General features: G+C 39.3%; 1 protein-coding gene across 1 annotated transcript; it reads right to left on the bottom strand.

Moving 5' to 3' along the window:
• Positions 1–1,060: 1,060 nt before the first annotated feature.
• On the bottom strand, positions 1,061–23,860 carry ATG12 (autophagy related 12). The gene is made up of 4 exons (XM_061158182.1): positions 23,434–23,860; positions 10,996–11,132; positions 3,453–3,515; positions 1,061–2,921 (listed from the first exon to the last, which is right to left on the bottom strand). The coding sequence occupies exons 1-4, from the start codon at positions 23,594–23,596 to the stop codon at positions 2,862–2,864; spliced, it is 423 nt and encodes a 140-aa protein (XP_061014165.1). The 5' UTR covers positions 23,597–23,860; the 3' UTR covers positions 1,061–2,861.
• Positions 23,861–23,944: the final 84 nt, after the last annotated feature.

Below are 23,944 nucleotides of genomic sequence, written 5' to 3'. Positions count from 1 at the left end.
TGAAGGAAAAGAGTTATTTGTAAAACTAAACCTGCTGTACTGTTTTCTGAATATTTTCCTTTCATTATGTGGTCTGTAGCTGAATTCCCTTATGCCTTAGTAAGGCATATTGCACTACGGATATTATAGTCCTTGGAAAATGAAGCAGAAGCTGCACAAAAGTTGGTTTTCATTATTATACCCCTGAACACTGCACTTTCCCACTGTGGGTTGCTCACAACTAAACCGGTTGTGTAATCTAAAGCAAGTGTAATCTAATGCTATGTGATCTAAGCTTGGTCTGCACTTCTCTTTCGAGTTTTCTAATCTTATCAGAATAGATAATATTAAAAGTCCCTTCAGGGTTAAAACTCCCCCCCGCCCCACCCCCAACGCCTCAAAAAAATATCCAAAAAACAAAAAACTGGTTATTCCAGAAACTACTCCACCTTCTTTTGATTCCAGATGAACATTCTTACGCTCACCTCACGCCCTCACTACGGAGCTCACGGTGCAGTCCTGGGCACTGGCAGCTTCAGGGGAAAGCAAAGCGCTGTGACACCGTGTGCTGCGTGTGCTCAGCTGTCTACTTGTGTCCCGATCCTTGCGACCCCCACTGCAGCCCAGCAGGCTCCCTGGTCCACGGTACTCTCCAGGCAAGACCTCTGGAGTGAGTTATCTGTCATTCCCGTCTCCAGGGGATCTTCCTGAACCCGGGTCTCAGCATCTCCTGCATTGGCAGGGCTCTCTACCACTGCACCGCCCGGGAAGCCCCATATTCTAACACTACGTACACTGTAATCTCTGTACAGTAAGATAAAGCATGCCGTTACTCACACTCATTTTCTCATAAATATGGAAAACTTAAAATGTAACCTGCGGATTCAGGTCCCCCGCAACACCCCAAGCTCATGTCAATCAAGAGTTCAAACAACTGCAAAAATATTTTTGTAAATTGCAGTCTAGGTTCTGATAAGCAAATAACTTACGGGATCTAGGCTTATAAGTGTTGCAAATATAGTTTGAAAAACTTGTAAAGCCCTATTTTTAAAGGTTGTGAGGGAAGAAAACAAAGTACATATTTAGCTAACCTCAGATTTAATAAATTAATTGATTATTCAGATCAAAAAAGAATAAGTTGATGACACAATTCAAACTCAAGTAGTTTTGACTGTTGACAGTCTATCATTCTGAAACCTTAGCAGGAAACATAATATACACACAGGTTAAACACATTCTCGCTGTCTGTTAAATATAAATGCATACAGATAAATACATTTACATCCTTCAGTAAGCTGTAAGAGCATAAAACCAGACAACAGATCTTCACCATATTCAACTTATTTGATCTGAAAATAATATACGTTCCAACTTTCAACACATACACTGATTTCTTACCTCACCTTACAAAATAAATTTACACAATTCAACCTATATTATTTCAGGGCTGAATACTGGTTGCATTAATTTATTAAACAGGGACATCATTATAGGGGGGCTTAGAAATTTGTTCTCAAAAGAAAATGAGAACTGAACATGATTTCATCACCTTAAACTGAATTGTTCCTTGGCATTCCCTAACAATAATGTATGGCAGATCATTAACCATAAAGTACATTCTGGGACTCAAAGGACATAAGTGTAGCTCAAAAATTCTTTGACAAAATCATACAATTCTCATTACCTTTGAAAATAAACACTTAAGATTTCTTGCACACACCTTAGATCCTGTTTGAACATTCCATTCAATTTATTAGAATGTTTTATAAAAAATGCTGCATCACAAATACAGAATGAAGAAAAAAGTTAAATCTTATTAAAGCAATTATCACTTTAATAGCATCAGTAAAAAAAAAAAAAATAGTACTTTTACTCATGGCATAAAATCTAGCTATTTTCCAGCCATTCTTTGAGCATTTTCAAGTTGGAAAATACATTATAAAAAACTGAAAGATGCTGCCAAGCTTACTCACTGAGTGTTTCTGACACTATAGAAATAAAGGAGAGATTAATACCACAGTTATAACCACTGGGACTCAAGAATTGTTAAATGATAGGATTGAAAGAGTTCAAAGACTCATTTGTCTAGAATTTGTAAAATCACTTCTGTTTCCCAGTAAAACAAACCAAAACCACAGATCCTCTCTAAAGCAGTATTCCAGCGTGCTAACACGCATGCTGTCTTGGCTAGATGTTTGCTAGAAACTAGCAGGGAATAGCTATTATCTTCCAGTGAAGATGGAGAACAGAACTGCTCAACTCTTCCTGGCAGCTGGGCTGCCCTCTACTGACTGTCTAAGGTAATAAAGCCAGCAGGTCAATGCAAATCTGCTTCACAAGATAACACTGTTGACAGAAATGTCAATGAGAAAAGGCCTACCACTGCCACAAACAAATTGAACTCCCCTGAATATGCCCCCAAAGAATCTTTTAGTAAATTGACTTTTGGGGCGGGGGGGGGGGGGGGGGGGGGGCGGCGAAAAAAAATCAGTAGAGTGCTAATTCTTCAAGTAAACAATTTCAGTTATTTTGAGAACTAGTACAAAAGCAGCTTTATATCATCTTAGTCTCCTTTTCTTTTTTTTTAAATTAATTGATTTTTTTTTATTAGTCTCCTTTTCAACACCTTGAAGATAACTCTGAAGAAATAATTGTAGTAATGGGTATATACTAATGTCAATCTTTTATGATGATTTGTGTATTAATACAAATCACATTTTTAAAGTCCATCCATTCTGTGGATATTTTAAAGAATAAACATGGGTCATAGTAGATACATGCTGAACAGATTACATCCACAAGTCTCTTGCGATCAAAACTTTTCAGAGTGGTTTCCTTTGTGAAGATTCCTTTTAAGTTAGCAAGATCTTTTCCTCTGTAGTTCATCCCCATGCTTGAGATTTGCAGTAATGCAGGACCAGTTTACCATCACTGCCAAAACACTACAGAAAGAAAAAAAAAAAAGGCAATAAATTAAACTCAATTTTTGTTATCTTTAGATGAAACTAAGAAAGAATTGTTATGTGTATCATAAATATCCTTGCACATGTATTTATAAAGGCTATTTCCTTCAACAGATGCAAGCTGCTATTGGACAAATACTAGTAATCATAAATGTTAATGATGCTAAATAAAATCATTCTTACATAGTCTCCTTTTCAATTTCTTGGAGGGAGATCTGGATTACTGACTATATAAACAACATAGAGGACACTCCCTGTAGGTAAAAAAGGAAATCTCACTTTCTGGTCATATTTCAGTCATCTTCTATTTGTATTATTCATCCCTTAATTCTTCAGTCACTGTGTCATTTATTGAGATACAACTATATTCAAGGTGTTAAGAGACAACAAAGTAATTTTTTTGACAGACAATTATGAATGGCTTATCATCTCTTAAATGATGTGAATTAATGATCACACTATACACAGATGAGTATATTCTATGAAGAAAATAAAGCAGGAATATTTTACCTCATAGAGGGTCCCAACTTCCTGGTCTGGGGAGGGGGCAAAGGATTGATTCACATAAATAAACTGCAAGAAAGAATATTTATGGTGATTCATTTTTAAAGGTATTCAGATTAATCTGCATTTTTCTGGTTCCCAGTCAGCTACCTCAAATTCTTTGTCTTCAGAAGTGAACAAAGTGTCCCTAAACTGCTTCTAATTCTCATAAATTAGTAATTAATAAGATCTTTCGGAACAACCTGTTTTCCCTCTGGAGGAGTAACAATTTTTGTTTCCAGCTTTTTATAAGTAAGAAACTTTTGTTTTCACCAATAGCTTTTAAAGACTTATTCAAGAAATTACATTTGTAAAAAGTACCAATATTCTCATTTATTCATAATTAAAGACAGAGTTTCTCTTAACAAAGTTTTACACATACAGCCCCAAATCAAAACATCTAATTGTGTGCTGCGTACCAATTGTGTCTGATTCTTTGGGACCCCATGGACTGTAGCCTGCCAGGTTCCCCTGCCCATGGAATTTTTCAGGCAAGAATACTGGAGTGAGTTGCCATTTTCTACTCCAACGGATCTTCCCCATCCAGGGAGCAAACCTGCATATTTTGTATCTCTAGCATTGGTAGGCGGACTCTTAACCATTGCATCAGTTAAAGTCACTTGCGGCCAAATGACACAGAAAAAAATGTAACAAAATTGAAACCTTACAATCTTGCTGTTTCTTAAAGGATTCATTGTTAAATGTTTCAGTCTAGTCTGTTTCCACTAAAACATTTTAGTACTTAAAAAAATTCCTTAAGATGCTGAAACAAAAGATCATAGTATCTAGGTGACCTTTCATAGTTTCCTTTTAAGAAAACAAAACACTGCAGGTTAACACAGTCAATTTTCCTTTGTCTATATTAAATTCTAAGACTAAAATTTCCCGGGTTTCACATATGAGCATATTCTATGAAGAAATATGGAAGAAATATGCTCATAGTATATAGCTTTAGAGAAAATTTGTGGTTTGTTTGTTTTATTGGGAAACAGAATTTATTTTACAAATTCTATACAAATGAGTCATCTCTTTTCAATCCTATCATTTAATGATAGCTTGAATCCCAGTGGTTATAACTGTGGCATTAATCTTTTAGTCCTTAAATATACATATATTCACACACACATAGTTGGTTACTAGATACTATTTGGGATGCCAGCTAGAACAAGAATAAATATCATACATATTTCTCCCTCAGACAATATAGAGTGGTAACAGTACTTCTTAAGTAAGGGGGAGAGGGCTTCCTGGGTAGCTCAGCTGGTAAAGAATCCGCCTGCAATGAGACCCCGGCTTGATTCCTGGGTCAGGCATTCCCCTGGAGAAGGGAGAGGCTGCCCACTCCAGTATTCTCGGGCTTCCCTGGTGGCTCAGCTGGTAAAGAATCCACGTGCAATGGGTTTGGTCTCTGGGTTGGGAAGACCCCCTGGAGGAGGGCATGGCAGCCCACTCCAGTATTCTGGCCTGGAGACTCCCCATGGACACAGGAACCCGGCGGGCTACAGTCCTGGGTTTGCAAAGAGTCAGACTCGACTGAGAGACCAAGCACAAGGAAGAGGAGGGGTCCTACTGAGATCCAGGTTTGAACTCTGGCTCTAAATCCAAGTAACTTTTTTCAAACTGTATGCTTGCTTGTAAATACGGAAAACAACAGGACCTATACTTCTTGAAGCTGCTGGGAACAATAAAATGAGATTGTACACATCAAGTATAAGTGCTTGGTATATGTATTCAATAGACTTATAAGTTATACTATTTAACTATTTAAAATAACTCATGTATAAATATCAATTCATTATTAAGACTGAATAAGGCTCTAACATAATTTCAGAAATCAGTGTGCATTTTAATGTGAATTTCCTATGATAGAGACATAATAATTTGTGTTTAGTTCCTGACAGTTCAACTATGAGTGAACCCAGATTTTATTATTTTTTGGTACACTTTAAAGTAGAGAAAGGACTCTGGATGACAATTTAGTTTATTTGAGCAGACAAACCCTGAGTGTCTATTATGTGCTACGAAATGCACAAGGTGTGGAACAAAACTGAGGATTGTGATTCCTACCTTCAATAAGCAAACATACTCAGATAAGAATATAGTTGGGAGAGATGCACTGAGAAGGGGCGTAGCACAAAGATGTGGCATTAGTTTAGCCTAGCCGCTTGCTTAGGAAAGACTTTCTGGAAGAAAACAGTTGAGGACTAAATTTGGACTTAACTAGGTGAAGACAGTAATAATTAGGACTCTGTAGGCAAAAGCGACAAAAGATGTTTTGAGTGTCGAAGGGACAATACAGCAGATACAGTAGAGAACTGTAAGAAACCTACGTAACGCTGTAGCAGGAGTTAGCAACTGAAAGTTGACTTTAATATAAAAAAGCAATTAAGCTAGTTTATATGGGACATACATGGAGATAAAAATTTCAAAATGCAATCTTTAACTAAATGCTAGAAGGTGGGAGGATAAAATTTTAAAGACTAATGATTTGCTTTTAAATCACCAGTATGCATATAAATGTCTCTTTAGTTGTTTTGGTTGTTATAACCTCTCGACTAGATTATGTAGAAAGGGTTCATGGGAACAGCATACTCTTGAGTTCTTGCACACCGCTAATAGTTGCTGCCTTAAAAGCCAGTTTTGTATTAATAGTATAAAAAATCCATTATCTCACACTTTCTTTGTATCTCTGCTAGCTAAATTTGGAGGTAACCTAATATCCTAAGCCATGACCTTTTCTCCTTAGAGGTCCAAAGGATTTTTCTTTTTATTTCATGTCCAGTAATCTTACTAGAATGTGTCTTGGTGATGGTTGCACTGGGTTAGTATTCTCAGGATCTTGTAAGTTTTTTCAGTACGTAGTTTCAAATCTGTTTAGAAGCAATTTCTCTTGAATTATAGTTCCAAGTATTTGTCTTGTTCCTTTGCTTTGGTTTTCTTCTTCAGGGACTCCTGTTATCTATGTTTACTCTCCTGTGTTCATACTCAGTATTAACTGTTGTCTCATTCTTTTCTTCACTGTGGTGCACAGAACTCTCTAGTTGCAGTACGCAAGCTCAGCAGTTGCATCACACAGGCTTAGCTGCTCCATGGTATGCAGGACCCAGGTCCCCAACCAGGGGTCTAACCCGTGTTCCCTGCACTGCAAGGCAGATTCTTAACTGCTGAACCACCCAGGAAGTCCCTCCAATTCTTTCAACATTTCATTCCACCTCTCCTCAAGACACATCCCAGAGCCTGAGCAACCAAACACTCCAGGCTGAAGTTCTTTTTTTAAGTTAAAAAAATTTTTTAATACAATTCTTAAGGGTTACTTTCTATTTACCATTATTACAAAATAGAGGCTATGTTCCCCGTGTTGTACAATACACCCTTCATCCTATCTTGCATCCAACAGTCTTTACATCCCACTTCTCCAGCCCTATATTGCACCCTACTCCCACCACTGGAAACCATTAGTTTGTTCTCTGTATCTGTTAAGTCTGCTTCTTTTTTGTTATATTCACTAGTTTTTTTGTATTTTTTGGTTTCCATGAATAAGTGATATCATACAGTATTCATCTTTCTCTGACTTATTTCATGTAGCATAATGCCCTTCAAGTCCATCCATGTTGCTGCAAATGGCAAATTTTCTTTCGTTTTAATGGCTCAGTAGCATTCCATTCAGTTATTTATAAAGCTTCCTTGGACAACAATTCGGAGAAAGCAATGGCAACCCACTCCAGTACTCTTGCCTGGAAAATCCCATGGACGGAGGAGCTTGGTAGTCTGCAGTCTATGGGGTCGCTAAGAGTCGGACACGACTGAGCAACTTCATTTTCACTTTTCACTTTCATGCGCTGGAGAAGGAAATGGCAACCCACTCCAGTGTTCTTGCCTGGAGAATCCCAGGGACGGGGGAGCCTGGTGGGCTGCCATCTATGGGGTCACACAGAGTTGGACACAACTGAAGCGACTTAGCAGCAGCAGCAGCAGCAAACAATTTTGCCTTCTTTCTTTTTCTTTGGGATGGTTTTGTTTGCTGCCTCCTATATAATATTATGGACCTCTGTCCATAGTTCTTCAGGCACTGTTTACTAGATCGAATCCCTTGAATCAATTCATTACTTCCACTGTACATTCACAGGAGATTTAAGTCATACCTTGGCTGGCCTACTGGTTTTCCCTGCTTTCGTTAGGTTAAGCCTGAATTTTTCTAGGAGAAGCTGATGATCTGAGCTACAGTCACTTCAGGTTTTCTTTTTGCTGACTGTATACATCTTTTCCATCTTTGACAAGGACTGATGCTGAAGCTCCAAAACTTTGGCCACCTGATGTGAACAGCTGACTCATCAGGCCCTGATGCTGGTAAAGAGTGAAGGCAGAAGGAGAAGAGGACAACAGACGACGAGATGGTTGGATGGCATCACTGATGCAATGGACATGAACTTGGGCAAACTCAGGGAGACGGTAAGGAACAGAGAAGCCTGGCGTGTTGCAGTCCATGGGGTTGTGAAGAGTCGGACACAACTTGGCGACTGAACAACTATTTCACTGTGTTGTGTGTGTGTATACACATCTTCTGTCCACTTATCTTTTGATAGGTTGCTTGCATATCTTGGCAGCACATCTGCTAATATGACACAGACCCTGTAGTTGTTGGGAATTTCTACCAACTTGAATCTTAGGGTTCACGAGGATACTATCATCTGAGTCTTAAGTATACTGATTATGGGGATTTGGTTTTACTTTCTAGTTGACTGTTTTAGTGGGAATTCATATCTTCTGACACTAATGCTATCTTCCCAGAATCCCCAGCATTACCTTTTCTTTTGACATTTATTTTGCGAAAATGATGTAGGGTCCAGATGGTGACTGCAGCCATGAAATTAAAAGACATTTGCTCCTTTGAAGAAAAGCTATGACAAACCTCGACAGCACATTAAAAAAGCAAGACATCACTTTGCCAACAAAGGTCCATATAGTCAAAGCTATAGTTTTTCCAGTAGCCATGAATGGATGTGAGAGTTGGACCATAAAGAAGGCTGAGAGCCAAAGGGTTTGATGCTTTCAAACTGTGGTGCTGAAGAAGACTCTTGAGAGTCCCTGGATGGCAAGGAGATCAAACCAGTCAGTCCTAAAGGAAATCAGTCCTGAATATTCACTGGGACGACTGATGCTGAAGCTGAAGCTCCACTATTTCGGCCAGTTGATGTGAACAGCTGACTTACTGGAAAAGACCCTGATGCTGGGAAAGACAGGGCAGCAGAAGGGGGCGACAGAGGATGAGATGGTTGGATAGTGTCACTGACTCAGTGGACACGCGTTTGAGCAAGCTCCAGCGGACAGTGAGGGACAGGGAAGCCTGGCGCCCTGCAGTCCACAGGGTCACAGACAAGAGACAGCAGCACTGAAGGACAGCAGCCCCCTGAGAAGACGCGAGTTCCAGCTTAACCTAGAAAAGGGGTAAAAGGCGGCTTTTATGCTTTCATTTCCTAAAAGGGAAGAGAGTCATTTTCACTACAGAAGTTTAAAATTGGACCATATGAAATTGCTGGGGCTTTTTTTGGTCAAAACGATTCATGGATGAAAAGTTTACATGGTTCAACCAAATACATGTTGACATCAACCAAGTCCTTTCAGATTACTGAATATAGGCAATATAAACTGTCAAAATTCTAACATTAACATAGAACAAAGCACTATTTCATTTTTTCTTCTATCTACAAATTTCTAAAAGTAATGCTTTAATTACTTGGTTCTCCTCTAGTTACCTATCTCTCCAACTCTTCATGCTCTACCCTTAGTAATCTCTTAAGTGTATGTCCTTATCCCCCTATTTCATTTAGACTTGGCCTCTAGGCAAGGTCCTCTGTTCCTCAGGTTTTAGCTACCATATGCAAGTGGATGACACTATAATCTTCTTGCCCATCTCTGAAATTTAATTAAATTCTTTATGGCACCCTTTAGAAAACATGATTTTCTTACTCCAAGTGATCACAAATGGAGATGTTCACCTGTAAAACTCAAAAATCTCCAACACTTTCCCCCTGCAACTTCCTCTGGAGGAATCCCTGGCTTTATGCTATCCTTATCTCAAGTAACTTGTAGTGGTTAATCTATCTTGCACTTAACTTTCGTACTCATGACATGACACTTCCGTGAAAACCAATTACCACCAAAATCTTAGATCAGAGTAGTTTCTTCTTCTTCATTGACAAAGAGAGATAAATTCCAACAAACCTCACTTAATAATCACTTCATTCATTTTGCCAGTTCTCACTCCTGTGTTCACAGGCAACTATGTCCGTCCCCAATCTGTATACATACTTGTATTCAAAAAATACTTAATGATTGTTCAATTACCTATCCATTTATACATTATGTGTTAACACGGACCAAGACTGTGATCTGAAGATAAAGGCATTTTATGTATTAATACATGTGACAAAAAGTCAAATCCATGTAGACATTTAAGTTTCTGTGGTCAAACACCAAATTCAAAACCAGTGGCATTTAAAATGTTAATGCTAACAATCTGGCATGAAACGCTTAACATGTACCACAGTATGAAATGAGCACAGCTGACCCTCAGAAACAAGGGGGTTGGGATGCCTACCCTCTGAGCAGTCAAAAACCTACGTATACAAGGCAGATTCAACCAACAGTTGGTCGTGTAGTGGTACACTATGTATTTGAAAAAAATCCACATGTACGTGGATTTCTGCAGTTCAAACTCATGTTGTTCAAGGGCCATGTATAAGTGGATTTCTGCAGTTCAAAGTCCTGTTGTTCAAGGGCCATGTATAAGCGGATTTCTGCAGTTCAAACTCATGAAGAAAGAACGGTACATCTCTCAGTTCTTCCACAGCACATGGCAAAGGTATACTGCTTATCTTGAGAAGAATGCAAAGGACGCAATATTGATACCAGAACAAAGAAAATTCCAGAATTTTCTGTACCAATATTCTAGGATAGATCTTTCTGCATGGGCATTCAGTGACTTTTTGAGGAAAACCAATACAGTAGGCTAACAAAACTCATTTCATTTCAGGGTTCACCAGAGAATCCTTCAATAAAGCACAGAAGTTCCACTAACGAAAGAAATAAAAGGACATTACTGAAGTAACATATATGGCTCCATATGTATTTCTATATAAAAGTTATTCATTGTCGCCTAGGAACTATAGTTCCCCCTCTGAATCCATGGGCTCTGAATGCTCTCTCAGATTCACCCAGTTGTGATGTAAAACATTTGGAGAGAAAAACTCCAGAAAGTTCCAAAAAGCAAAACTTTAATTTGTTGGGTACTGGCAACTATTCACATAGTATAAGCTATCATAAGGGATCTAAAAGTGATTCAAAGTATATGGGAGAATATGCAAAGATTATATGCAAATATGCCATTTTATATACGGAACCTGAGCATCTACAGAAGACGGTCCTGGAGTCAATCCCCCCCACCCCCCCGATACTGAGAGATGAATGCTCTGTGAATTTCTGTAGGGAAATGACCACCATTGGTTCATACCAACTGTTCTGAAGCCACAAGTTTAAGGAACTTTTTGATGAAGTCAATGAGTCCTTGGATGGTTCGGGTTCGCTCTACAGCCCATTTCTTTGTTTTCATTATAGGGGTGTCTCCCACCGCCTTTAGCAGAATGTCAACTGTAAAGAAGAAAAAAAAAAATACAGTTGACCCTGGTCAAAACAGGAACTCAGAGCATCAATGTCCATACAGTCGAAAATCCACCTATAACTTATTCATCCACAGATTCAACCCACAATGGATTATCTATTATTCTGGTAGGTATTTACTGAAAACAATCCATGTATAAGTAGACTTGTTGCTCAGTTGCCAAGTCGTCTGACTCTTTGCAACTCCATGGACCCACTAGACTCCATGGGATTTTCCAGGCAAGAATACTATAGTGGGTTGCCATTTCCTTAACCAGAGATCTTTCGACCCAGGGATCAAACCTGCATCTCCTGCATCAGCAGGCAGATTCTTCACCACTGAGCCACATGTGAAGATATAAGCAGACCTGCTTAGTTCAAACTCATGTTGTTCAATGGTCAACTATACTGACAAGTACACTGATACACCTAAAGAGAATGTGATATAGAAGGCTTTAGAAAGCTTAAATCTTCAACCAATATACAGTTTATGTATTTATGATCCTGGAGGCATGCCTGAGATTAAAAACACAAGATATGAAAAGATTCATTTAGAAGAATTTCACTTTCGTTGAAACATCTAGTTTTAATTAAAAAAAGGTAAATCTAAATTTTCAACAAAGATATTTAGAGGGGATTGGTTAAATAAAAGATATTATACTCTCTGATAGAATTCATATACTATAGTAAAGATAAAAGAACACACTCTGAGCTCCCTGAGTTCAAAATCTTGGCTCTGCCACTTGCCAGGTATATATACATGTATCTAGGTAAGCCCTTCAACCTCACCACACTACAGTTTCTCCACTTGTAAAATGAGGATAACAGCAGAAACCTGGTAAGACTGTTATAAAGATTAAATGATTATGTATAGAGTGTTTATTTAGAACAGTATCATATAACTCACTCATTAAACCACAAGATAATTAAGCTGCCATTAAAGATAAGTATTATAAAAGCATATTTAATAGTATAAAAGTTATCAAAAAGTATTACATATAAAACAGCATAATTATGTATAAAACTGCATATGATTTCAATTTCATTAAAACCATCACAGGCACATATTCATGTACATGTATAATATGCTCCAAAATAGTATTTCCTAGTAGGAGTATTATAGGTGATTATTATTTGATTTTACTTGTGCTTTTTGTAATTATCAAGTTTTCTACAATAAACTTTTTAATGAAGGAAAACACTAAAATTAAAAAGAAATACATCAACTAGGGCCAAAAAAGTTTCAGAGAAATCAAATGTTTCAGTAATTCAAAAACAAAGATGCAAATAGAAAGACTATGAACTTGTCTCCAGAAATTACTTCACTTAACAAAATAATTAGAAGTTTTTTTAACAATGAGGCAGAAGAATGGATTAGTTCTGACAAAATAGTGGAAATCACTGCTGCCAAACAGAAAAAAGAATGAAAAGCAATGAGGATCGTTTAAGAGACTTCTGGGACAACATTAAAGGTGTAATATTTACATTATACCCTAGAAGGGGAAGAGAGAGAGAGAGAGAGAGAAAATGCGCCTGAGAAAATATCTAAAGAGATAATAGCTGAAACTTTCCCTAACCTAGGGAAGCAAACAGTCACCAAAGTCTAGGAAGTGAAGAAAGCTCCATATAAGATCACTTCACAGAGAAATATACAACATATTGTAACCAAAGTGACGAAAACTGAAGATAAACAGAAAATACTTGTACGTATAAAACATACACGGGAACTTCCATAAGGCTACTGGCTGATTTTTTAACAAAAACTCTTCAGGTCAGAAGGGAGCAATATGATATACTCACAGTGATGACAGAGAAAAACTTACAACCAAGAACACACTACCCAGCAAGGCTCTCATTCAGCTTTGATGAGGAAATCAAAAACTTTAAAGATTTAAAAAAAAAAAGCTGGAAGAACTCAGTACCACCAGCGTTACAACAAATGCTAAAGAAACTTTTATAGGTGGAAAAGAAAAGGCCACAACTAGAAATAAGAAAACTATGACACAGAAAAGCTCACTGGTGAAGGCAAACATGCAGTAAAGGCAGGAAGTCATTTGTAGACCAAGCTAGCAGGGAAGTTTAAAGGCAAAAACAGTAAAATCATCTGTATTCATAACAGGCAGTTTAAAGGATACATAAAACAAATCAGATGTAAAATATAGTATCAAAACAGTAACTATGAAAGGAGGAAAGTATAGCTGCAAAGTATCTAAAGTGCATTTAAAATTAAGAGATCAGCAACTTAAAACAAGTACACGTACATATTGGCTCCTCCATAAACACCTCATGGTAACTGCAAAACGGAAATCTATTAACACACATTCATACAAAAAAAGAAAAAGGAATCCAAACTTAACACCAAAGATACTCATCAAATCACAAGAGAATGAAAGAAGGAGAACAAAAAGACCTACAAAGATGAACCCAAAATAATGAATAAAATGGCAGTAGGAACACAGATATCAATAATTACTTTAAGAGAAAACAGACTAAATGCTCCAACCAAAAAAGACTGGCTAAATGGATACAAAAACAAAATCTGTATAGTTGCTGCCTACCAGGGAAACCCTTCAGATCTAAACATACATATAGACAGAAAGTGTGGGGAATGGAAAAAGGTATTCCACACAAATGGAAATCAAATGAAAGCCACAGCTGCAACAGCTGTATCAGACAACATACACTTTAAACAAAGACTGTTACAAGAGACAAAGAAAGACACTACATAATAATGAAAGCATCAATCCAAGAAGATGTAACAATTGTAAATATATATGCACCCAACAGAGAAACACCTCAACATATAAGGCAAATGTTAACAGATATAACAGGAGTAAATGACAGTAACACTTTTAACACTCCACTTACATCCATGGACAGAGTATTCAGACAGAAAAATCAATAAGGAAACATAAGTCTTAAATGACACATTAGACTAGATTGACTCAACTGATATTTATATAGAGTGTTCCATCCAAAAGCAGCAGAACACACATTCTTCTCAAATGCACGCGGAACATTCTCTAGGACAGATCACATGCTGTGCCACAAAGCCAGCTTTGGTAAATTGAAGAAAACTGAATTCATATCAAGAATCTTTTCTGACCACAACAATACAAGGCTAGAAATCAACTACTGGAAAAAAACTGCAAAAACACAAACACATGGAAGCTAAACAATCAATGCATCACTGAGGAAATCAAAGAGGAAATAAAAAATACCTAGAGACAAATGAAAATGAACAGTGATCCAAAAGCTATGAAACAGCAAAAGCAGTTCTAAAAGGAAAGTTGACAGTGATACAGATTTCCTTTGGGAAGAAGAAAAATCTCAAACCACCTTACATCTAAAGCAACTAGAGAAAGAACAACAAACAAAATCCAAAGTTAGTAGGAGGAAAGAAAAAATAAAGATCAGAGCAGAAGTCAGTGAAATAAAGACAAAGATCACGGAAACTGAAAGCTGGTTCTTTGAAAAGATAAACAAACTTGATAAACCTTTAGTCAGACTCATCAAGAAAAAAACGAAGAGGGCCCACATCAATAAAATCAGAAATGAAAAAGAAGTTACAACAGACACCACAGAAATACAAAGGATCATAAGAGACTACTCTGAGCAACTATATGCCAATAAAATGGACAACTGAGAAGAAATGGGCAAATTTTAAGAAAGATACAATCTTCCAAGACTGAACCAGGAAGAAATAGAAAATATGAACAGATCAATTACCTGTTTATTCAGTACTAAAACTGAATCAGAAATTTGAAAACTGCCAATAAACTAAACTCCAGGACCAGATGGCTTCCCAGGTGAATTCTACCAAATATTTACAAGATTTAATGCTTATTCTTCTGAAACTATTCCCAAAAGTCACAGAGGAAAGAACATTTACTAACTCATTTAATGAGGTCACCCTGTTGGAAAACCAGAAAAAGGTATCACAAAAAAAGAAAATTACAGGCCAGTATCAGTGACAGACATAGACGCAAACATCCTCAACAAAATACTAGCAAACTGATTCCAACAATACATCAAAAGGACCACACACCATGATCAAGTGGGTTTTATCCCAGCAGTGTGATGAGTTTTCAACATCTACAGGTCAATCAGTGATACTAAACTAATAAAGCTCATCAACAAATTCCCTTAAGTTGCTGGATACAAAATTAGTGTACAGTAATCTGTTGCATTTCCATAGACTAACAACAAAATATCAGAAAGAGAAATTAGGGAAACAATCTCACTTACCATTGCATGAAAAACAATCAAATAAAGAGGCAAAACCCTTTATTCCAAAAACTGTAAGACATTGATGAAAGAAACCGAAGACAGCACAAAAGAATGATAATGATATACTGTGTTCTTGGATTGGATGAATCAGTATAGTTAAAATGACTACACTACCCAAGACAATCTACAGATTCAATCCAATTCCCATCAAATTACCAATGGCATTTTTCACAGAACTAAAACAAGCATTTTAACAACCGTGAGAAAGACCAGAGCTGGAGGAACCACAGTCCTTGCCTCTGGACTGTACTACATGCGACAGTCACCAAAGCAATACAGGACTGACACCAAAACACACACAGATCAATGAGAAACCACACTCATGGTCAAGTAACCTGCTACAGAGGAGACAAGATACTATGAAGAAAAGACAGTTTCTTCAGTAAGTGCTGCTGGGAAACTGGACAGCTACATGTGAAAGAATGAAATCAGAACATCCACTACCACCACATACACAAATAAACTCAAAATATATTAAAGACCTAAAATATAAGGCTGGATATTATAAAATTCCTAGGGGAAAACACAGGCAGAACACTCTGACATAAAATGCAACGTTTTTCTGGATCTGTCTCTTTCGTACTGGAAATAACAGCAAATGTAAGCAAACAGGACCTAACTAAAAGTTAAAGCTTTGGCACAGTGAAAGAGACCATCAACAAAACAAAAACCTATGGAGTGGGAGAAAATATCTACAAATAATGTAATAGACAAGGGATTTATTTCCAAAATATATAAAGAGCTCTTACAACTTAGTATTAAAAAAAACCAAACAGCCCAATTAGAAAATGGGCAGAAGCCCTAAACAGATGTTTCTCCAAAGAAGACACAGATGGTCAAAAGGCATTTGAAAAGATGCTCAATACTGCTAATTATTAGACAAATGCAAATCAAAGTTACCATGAAGTCACGTCAGTCAGAATGGCCATTAAGAAGTCTACAAGTAATAAATGCTGGAGAGGGTGTGGAGAAAAAGGAGCCCTCTTATACTGTTGGTGGGAATGTAATTAACAGACATTATGGAGACCAGTACAGAGGTTCATTAAAAAACTAAAAATAGAGTTACCATAAAACCCTGCAATCCCACTCCTGCGCATATATCTGGAGAAAACCAAAACACACCCAAATGTTCATAGCAGCACTATTTAAAATAGCCAAGATATGGAAGAAACCTAAGTATTCGTCAACAGGAAAAAAGATGTGGGCTATCACTCGGCGAAAAAATAGACAAAATAATGCCACTTGCAGCAACATGGATGGATCTAGAGATCATATTAAGTCAGAAAGAGAAAGATAATTATCATATGATACAACTTACATGTGGAATCTAAAAAAATGACACGAATGAACTTACTTACAAAATAGAGAGTCACAAACAGAAAAAAACAAATTTATAGTTACCAAAGGGGAGAGGTGAAAAAGGAAATGGCTACCCACTCCAGTGTTCTTGCCTAGAGAATCCCAGGGACAGAGGAGCCTGGTGGGCTGCTGTCTATGGGGTCGCACAGAGTCGGACACAACTGAAACGACTTAGCAGCAGCAAAGGGGAAAGGAATATATTAGGAATTTGGGATTAATATATACTACTTGATATAAAACAGGTAAACAGGACTTGCTTTATAGCACAGGGTTTATCTTGCAATAATGTACAATGGAAAAGAATAAGACAAAGAATCTATACACATATGTATAGCTGAATTGGGGCTTTCCAGGTGACGCAGAAGTAAAGAATCCACATGAGACAAGAGACTTGGGTTTGATCCGCGGGTTAGGAAGATCTCCTGGAGTAGAAGTAGCAACCCACTCCAGTATTCTCACCTGGAAAATCTCATGGACAGAGGAGCCTGGTGGTTACAGGGTTACAGAGTTGGACATGATTGAGCAATACACATACATGTAGCTGAATCACTTTGCTGGACACTTGAAACTAACACAACGCTGTAAATTAACATTGCGCATGCTTGCTGGGTTGATTCAGGCATAGCTGACCCTCTGCAACCCTACACTCTGTAGCCCTCCAGCCTCTTCTGTCCATGGGATTCTCCAGGCAAGAGTAATGGAGAGGGTTGCCAAGCCCTCCTTCAGGGGATCTTCCTGACCCAGGGATAGAACCTGAGTCTCTTAAGTCTCCTGCATTGGCAGGCAGGTTCTTTACCCAGAGCACCACCTGAGAAGCCCAAATTAACTATACTTCAATTTAAAAAAAATTAAAAAATTAAATCAAAAGAAAGACTGAAAGCAGAAGAGTTCTGCTGCCCCTTAAAGTCAAGTCTATTCTATTACATCCTTCTTGTCCCATTCCTTGGTATTAAAAATTGGGTCACTATGAGGTTACTGAGATTAATTTATTCAAGTTTATCCCTGGAATGAAGCTATCTGAAACCCATAATGCACTGTTTCCCTTTCTACTAAAGTTTATCTTCATAGAACCGTTCAACTTCAGCTTCTTGAGTGTTACTGGTTGGAGCATAGGTTTGGATTACCATGATATTGAATGGTTTGCCTTGGAAACGAACAGAGATCATTCTGTCATTTTTGAGACCGAATCTAAGTTCTGCATTTCGGACTCTTTTGTTGACCATGATGGCTACTCCATTTCTTCCAAGGGATTCCTGCCCACAGTAGTAGATATAATGGTCATCTGAGTTAAATTCACCCATTCCAGTCTATTTTAGTTTGCTGATTCCTAGAATGTTGACATTCACTCTTGCCATTTCCTGTTTGACCACTTCCAGTTTGCCCTGATCATGGACCTAACATTCCAGGTTCCTAGGCAATATTGCTCTTTACAGCATCAGATCTTGCATCTATCACCAGTCACATCCACAACTGGGTATTGTTTTTGCTATGGCTCCATCCCTTCATTCTTTCTGGAGTTATTTCTCCACTGAGCTCCAGTAGCATATTGGGCACCTACCAACCTGGGGAGTTCCTCTTTCAGTATCCTATCATTTTGCCTTTTCACACTGTTCATGGGGTCCTCAAGGCAAGAATACTGAAGTGGTTTGCCATTCCCTTCTCCAGCGGACCACATTCTGTCAGACCTCTCCACCATGACCCGTCTGTCTTGGGTGGCCCACACGGCATGGCTTAGTTTCACTGACTTAGACACGTCTGTGGTCCTGTGATCAGATTGGTTAGTTTTCTGTGATTATGGTTTCAGTGTGTCTGCCCTCTGATGCCCTCTCGCAACACCTACCGTCCTAATTGGGTTTCTCTTACCTTGGACGTGGGGTATCTTTTTACGGCTGCTCCAGTAAAGTGCAGACGCTGCTCCTTACCTTGGACGAGGGGTATCCCCATTCAATATCACGGTAATCCAAGTCTATGCCCCAACCAGTAATGCTGAAGAAGCTGAAGTTGAACGGTTCTAGACCTTCTAGAACTAACATCCAAAAAAGATGTCCTTTTTGTCATAGGGGACTGTAATGCAAAAGTAGGAAGTCAAGAAAAACCTGGAGTAACAGGCAAATTTGGCCTTGGAGTGTGGAATGAAGCAGGGCAAAGGCTAACAGAGTTCTGCCAAGAGAGTGCACTGGTCATAGCAAACACCCTGTTCCAACAACACAAGAGAAGACTCTACACATGGACATCACCAGATCGTCAAAACCAAAAATCAGACCGATTATATTCTTTGCAGCCAAAGAGGGAGAAGCTTTATACACTCAGCAAAAACAAGACTGGGAGCTGACTGTGGCTCAGATCATGAACTCCTTATTGCCAAATTCAGACTGAAATTGAAGAAAGTAGGGAAAACCATTAGACCGTTCAGGTATGACCTAAATCAAATCCCTTATGACTATACAGTGGAACTGAGAAATAGATTTAAGGGACTAGATCTGATAGACAGAGTGCCTGATGAACTATGGACAGAGGTTCGTGACATTGTACAGGAGACAGGGATCAAGACCGTCCCCATGGAAAAGAAATGCAAAAAGGCAAAATGGTTGTCTGAGGAGGTCTTACAAATAGCTGTGAAAAGAAAAGAAGTGAAAAGCAAAGGAGAAAAGCAAAGATATTCCCATTTGAACGCAGAGTTCCAAAGAATAGCAAGGAGAGATAAGAAAGCCTTCTTCAGCGATCAATGCAAAGAAATAGAGGAAAACAACAGAATGGGAAAGACTAGAGATCTCTTCAAGAAAATTAGAGATATCAAGGGAACATTTCACGCAAAGATGGACTCAATAAAGGACAGAAATGGTAAGGACCTAACAGAAGCAGAAGATACTAAGAAAAGATGGCAAGAATACACAGCAAGAATTGTACAAAAAAGGTCTTCATGACCCAGATAATCACGATGGTGTGATCATTCACCTAAAGCCAGACATCCTGGAATGTGAAGTCAAGTGGGCCTTAGGAAGCATCACTACGAACAAAGCTCGTGGAGGTGATGGCATTCCAGTTGAGCTATTTCAAATCCTGAAAGATGATGCTGTGAAAGTGCTGCACTCAATATGCCAGCAAATGTGGAAAACTCAGCAGTGGCCCCAGGACTGGAAAAGGTCAGTTTTCATTCCAATCCCAAAGACAGGCAATGCCAAAGAATGCTCAAACTACCGCACAATTGCACTCATCTCACACGCTAGTAATGTTCAAAACTCTCCAAGCCAGGCTTCAGCAATACATGACCCATGAACTTCCAGATGTTCAAGCTGGTTTTAGAAAAGGCAGAGGAACCAGAGATCAAATTGCCAACATCCGCTGGATCATCCAAAAAGCAAGAGATTTCCAGAAAACATCTATTTATGCTTTATTGACTATGCCAAAGCCTTTGACTGTGTGGATCAAAATAAATTGTGGAAAATTCTGAAAGAGATGGGAATACCAGACCACCTGACCTGCCTCTTGAGAAATCTGTATGCAGGTCAGGAAGCAACAATTAGAAGTGGACATGGAACAACAGACTGGTTCCAAATAGGAAAAGGAGTACGTCAAGGCTGTATGTTGTCGCCCTGCTTATTTAACTTATATGCAGAGTACATCATGAGACATGCTGGGCTGGAGGAAGCACAAGCTGGAATCAAGATTGCCAGGAGAAATATCAGTAACCTCAGATATGCAGATGACACCACCCTTATGGCAGAAAGTGAAGAGGAACTAAAAAGCCTCTTGATGAACGTGAAAGAGGAGAGTGAAAAAGTTGGCTTAAAGCTTAACATTCAGAAAACTAAGATCATGGCATCTGGTCCCATCACTTCATGGCAAATAGATGGGGAAACAGTGGAAACAGTGTTAGACTTTATTATTTTGGGCTCCAAAATCACTGCAGATGGTGACTGCACCCATGAAATGAAAAGATGCTTACTCCTTGGAAGGAAAGTTATGACCAACCTAGATAGCATATTATAAAGCAGAGACACTACTTTGCCAACAAAGGTCCGTCTAGTCAAGGCTATGGTTTTTCCAGTGGTCATGTATGGATGTGAGAGTTGGACTGTGAAGAAAGCTGAGCACAGAAGAATTGAGGCATTTGAACTGTGGTGTTGGAGAAGACTCTTGAGAGTCCCTTGGACTGCAAGGAGATCCAACCAGTCCATCCTAAAGGAGATGAGTCCTGGGTGTTCACTGGAAGGACTGATGCTGAAGCTCCAGTACTTTGGCCACCTCATGCAAAGAGTTGACTCATTGGAAAAGACCCTGATGCTGAGAGGGCTTGGGGGCAGGAGGAGAAGGAGACAACAGAGGATAAGATGGCTGGATGGCATTACGGACTTGATGGACATGGGTTTGAGTAGACTCTGGGAGTTGGCGATGGACAGGGAGGCCTGGTGTGCTGCGATTCATGGGGTTGCAGAGTCGGACAGGACTGAGCGACTGAACTGAACTGAACTGAAAGTTTATTTTCCTTCTTCCACTTGGTAATTCTAGTCTCAGTTATCCAAGGAAAAAAGATGAATTGGGAGGTAACTAAGGGGATTTTGGTTAACTAATCTTCCACACTGCCTTGTCCTTGTTCCCTAAATTCCCTGGGGCTATCAGTCAACTGCAACTGCGCATTCCAAGAATGTGAAGCAGAAAATAGTGAGCTGTATTACTGAAGAAGGCAAGGGCAAGAAGCTAGAGAGGAAAAATATTTATAATTAAAGCTATACATTTAAAAAAAAAATTATAAAATGTAATTTGCCTGTAGTTCTCAACCATAGCTACACATTAAGACTCAACTGGGAAAACATTTACAAGAATACACATGCCTACATCAATTAAATCAGAATCTTCTGGAAGTAGGGCCTTGGCACTGATAGTTTAAAAGCTCCCTCAGGTGATCCTAAAGGGCCGCAAGAACTAACAACCTGGGTCTGCTTCAATAAGCTGTAGATCAAACCAAATGTGGAATATATGAAATATTTAACCTTTTCTCTATCAAAAAAGGTCCTCAAAAAAGGATGACAATTTCAGGGTAGAAATTCAAGACGTAGAAAGTAAGCGTGATATCAGAGAAGCTAACTCAAATATTCACAGGAGCCAGAAGATGAAAATTTGGTTTTTAAAGAATGGTTAAAAAATCATAAATTGAGCAGACCCAAGAAAACAGACCATATCTAGGTTGTGAGCAGTTATCTTTTAGCCACAGTTCTCACAGCGATCTCCAGGGTCAAGTACGTAGTAAACTGTTGACTAAGACTGCTAGATATTAAGACAAACCCTTTCAAAGTCTGTTTTGGCTTACAGTAAATTGGAAGGGAAAAAAAGGGAACAACAGTACTATATATAAAACAGGTAACTTAATAGGAACCTACTGTAGAGCACAAGGCATGCTACTCAATACTCTGTAATCACCAACGGGGAAATGAATCTTAAAGAGTAGCTATGTATATATATAACTGATTCACTTCACTGTACAGCTGAAACCAACACAACTCCAAAAAAATAAGGAGTTCTGTAAAACTCAAGGGATTCATCTGAAGGACGATTTTAGTGGTTATCTACAGAAATAATTACAGGGTTTTGTTTCTCTACTGGTGCATCAGCTGGAAATGAAAGAAAAGACTTCTTTCAAATGTAGAGTCAGTCTGACTTGAAAGAGGAACAATGCTGGGACAATTACATTCCACAGCAGCAGAAAATGAAGCTGGATGAAAGGCCAAGAGATCAGTAAGCACAAAATGCCATACCTACACTTTAACACTCAGGACAGAAAATGATTTCCTGCTTTTCTCATAGGCAACTCTACATAGAGAGCTCCACTTAGGAATTTCTGCATTTTACAAAGGAATTTCTGTATTTTACAAGGGCGAACTAATTCTCAAGCAATAAAGGGTTGAGGACAGCCAGTTCAAGCAATGAAATGATTTGTAACGAATGTAATTCCTACAAAGATTCCAAAATGGTGTTGCCTTTTTTTGTTTTCTAAAGGCGATGCTAATGTTTTCGGTTTTCCGTTAGCAGTGTTCAAAACCCGTTTTTTGGTCCAAGATGAGCTCTCACCAATTTGGAATAAAAAAAACCGGTGACCTAGTTGTAAGGTGTGGATTCTACTTCAGATCTGCTACCGACTATCCTTACCACCTAGATGGCTGGATGGCATCACCGACACAACGGACATGAGTTTGAGCAAACTCCGGAAAATGGTGAAGCCTGGAGTACTGCAGTCCAGGGGTCGCACAGAATCTGAAACGACTGAGCGACTTAACGACAATCCTTATCAGCTAAAGTCACTATTCAAACAATTAGATCTCGCATTAAGTTCTCAGAACTACCAAGATCCCACAGTGCTCCCACCTTCACAGAGCTCGCAGTCTGGCTATTTCAAAGGAAAGTGAGAGTAGACGGTTTTAAAACCCAGCGCCACATCGCGAAGGCGCCTCTAGGGATAGCTTTTCTTTCGAGGCACTCAACTCAAACGTCTTGAAAGCCGAAAAGTATACTTCCTTTCTCCTGACTGATCAGGAACCTCGTCTGGAACCGGCCCAACCCTAAATTTTGCTTCTTAGTAGCCGCCATCCCTTTTCGAACACAACCTCAACCTCCCGCCTCTGCCCAGAGACAGTGCTCTGAAAATTACTTTTTTTCTTGGTGTCACCGACAGGTTCCTCTGTTCCCGGAGAGACTGCAGCCGAAGAAGGGGGCTCCGGAGTGGCTGTTTCTGGGGAGACCTCCGTAGGCCCTTCAGCTTCGGGAGCAGTTGAGGGAGGCAGCTGCAGCGCAGACTCCTGCTCCTCAGCCATCTTGCTTGGAGGGAAGGGAGGGCGGAAGCGGTGGCTCAGCGCGTGCGGTGGGCGGGCCTTGCGCCGATGAGCATCTCTAGAGAGGCGCCGGGGTAGGGGCGGGGGAGAACCCGACCCAACCCTGACTCGGAATCGCAGGTTGGCCCCTAGACCGCTGACAGAACAACTACTATTTCACTCTAGCAAGCTTCCGGAAAAGCTTCCCGAAGGCGACGTCTCCGTCAGCCGCCGAGTGCGCAGGCGCCCCTAAACTCCGCGCCCCGGCCCTGGAGCTGTTTCCGCTTCCCCCCGGGCCGACCCCTCCCAAGCCCCGCCCCGTGCAAACCCCGCCCCGAGTCTCGGGGGCGC

Source organism: Dama dama, chromosome 12 (genome assembly GCF_033118175.1).
Source record: "Dama dama isolate Ldn47 chromosome 12, ASM3311817v1, whole genome shotgun sequence".
Lineage (NCBI taxonomy): Eukaryota > Metazoa > Chordata > Mammalia > Artiodactyla > Cervidae > Dama > Dama dama.
The sequence above is the reverse complement of the archived record's forward strand: the minus strand, read 5'-3'. Positions and strand labels throughout refer to the sequence as shown.

Coding starts and splice junctions, on each gene's coding strand:
- ATG12 (XM_061158182.1), bottom strand. CDS start 23,596: ATGGCTGAGGAGCAGGAGTCTGCGCTGCAGCTGCCTCCCTCAACTGCT. Junction 3,516..10,995: donor TTGTGGCTTCAGAACAGTTG/GTATGAACCAAT, acceptor TCTTTCTTGCAG/TTTATTTATGTGAATCAATC. Junction 2,922..3,452: donor AAGTTGGGACCCTCTATGAG/GTAAAATATTCC, acceptor TTCTTTCTGTAG/TGTTTTGGCAGTGATGGTAA.